General features: G+C 40.6%; 1 protein-coding gene across 1 annotated transcript in view; it reads left to right on the plus strand.

Moving 5' to 3' along the window:
* The window catches only part of DYNC2H1 (dynein cytoplasmic 2 heavy chain 1), a 601360-nt gene that overhangs the window by 140103 nt on the left and 459939 nt on the right, over positions 1–1318 (plus strand). The window contains exon 52 of the mRNA XM_019524237.1: positions 1010–1152. Coding sequence (XP_019379782.1) covers positions 1010–1152 — 143 coding nt within the window. The remainder of the gene's footprint in view (positions 1–1009; positions 1153–1318) is intronic.

A 1318-nucleotide genomic window follows, 5' to 3' on the forward strand; every position in this document is an offset into this window, starting at 1 on the left:
TTGTGCCCACAACCGCTCCCCAGTGCACTGCATGTCCATGGCCCGTCCCCCCACCACTACACAATGCATCCATGCTGGTGCCTCCAGCTATACCATGTGCCTGCAACCCATTCCACGCACCCCTCCTTCCCCCTACTCTACCATGTACCTCAGGCTCCTCCTCAGTTCCCTGGATTGCCAACTGCCCCACCCTCTGGGCTGGGCTGGAGTAGAAAGAGGCAGCTGGAGGAGGAAGGGGGAGCCTGGAGACTGACTGCTGTTGCAGCTGGAGAGATGAGAGGAGTGGCAGCTAGGCAGAAGCCTGGGGGCTGCAACTTAACCTTTTGCAGGCTGCCAGTTGGACAGCCCTCATTTAGGTAAAGGACTCAATAGAAAAATTGTACTTCTACATGAGAAATTGTATCCTTTGTATTTCAAGTAACAATTTTGAATACTGTAGCTGAAAGGAAAGGAAATATTTGTCTCCTTTTTTTTGAACTGGTTGATTTTGTGTAGTTGACAGCAAGTTCAAATGTTTCCCATTAAATGGTTAGATGTAAATGCATAAGTGCATGAATACCTTTTCACATGTGGATAGTCCTAAGAAATTAAATGCTTTCGAAATAGGGACTTACTTTCTGGTTTTTATTTGGGTCTTTCAGGGAGCAACACAAGGAAAACATCTGAAAATAGGAAAGGATCATTGGTAGAAAACAGAAATTGACAGGCAGACTCAACAGCTAGTTAGTTTTTTAAAATCTAATCGTATCTACTTAAATGTTATCAAATCTTTAAAAATTAAAAAAAAACCCACACTGGAGTATATATTGTTATAATCCAAGACACAGAATCAATTTCTTTGTTTAATGTTGTCTTAAAAATTTTCTACTATTTAATTATCATTGTCTTTCCCTAGAAATTGTTCTATGGCACATTTCTTGGAAGACAGTCTGTAGTTTATTTGCAATGAAGGTATCAGATAGTAAACTGATTGAATTCTGACTACCTTAATATGTTATATTTCCATTAGGGATCCAACAAAACCTGCATGTTGTCTTAATTATGGATTCCTCTAATTTAAACTTCACAATAAACTGTGAAAGTAATCCAGCTCTACATAAGAAATGCCAGGTGCTATGGATGGAAAGCTGGTCCGAAAGCAGTATGCAGAAAGTAAGTAGAGGAAACAATGCAAAAGGGAGCATTAAGCTGCTAGTTTATTTTATGACTGCCATTTTCCTGTTGGTTGTCTTGTTCTATTAGATTGTCTATTTTCTGCCTCTTTATCAGACCAGACCGGACACCAGCCTGGACATAGTGGGGATCACGGAAACGTGGT

The sequence above is a fragment of the Gavialis gangeticus genome, unplaced genomic scaffold, assembly GCF_001723915.1.
Source record: "Gavialis gangeticus isolate Ggan-Ray unplaced genomic scaffold, GavGan_comp1, whole genome shotgun sequence".
Classification (NCBI taxonomy): Eukaryota; Metazoa; Chordata; order Crocodylia; family Gavialidae; genus Gavialis; species Gavialis gangeticus.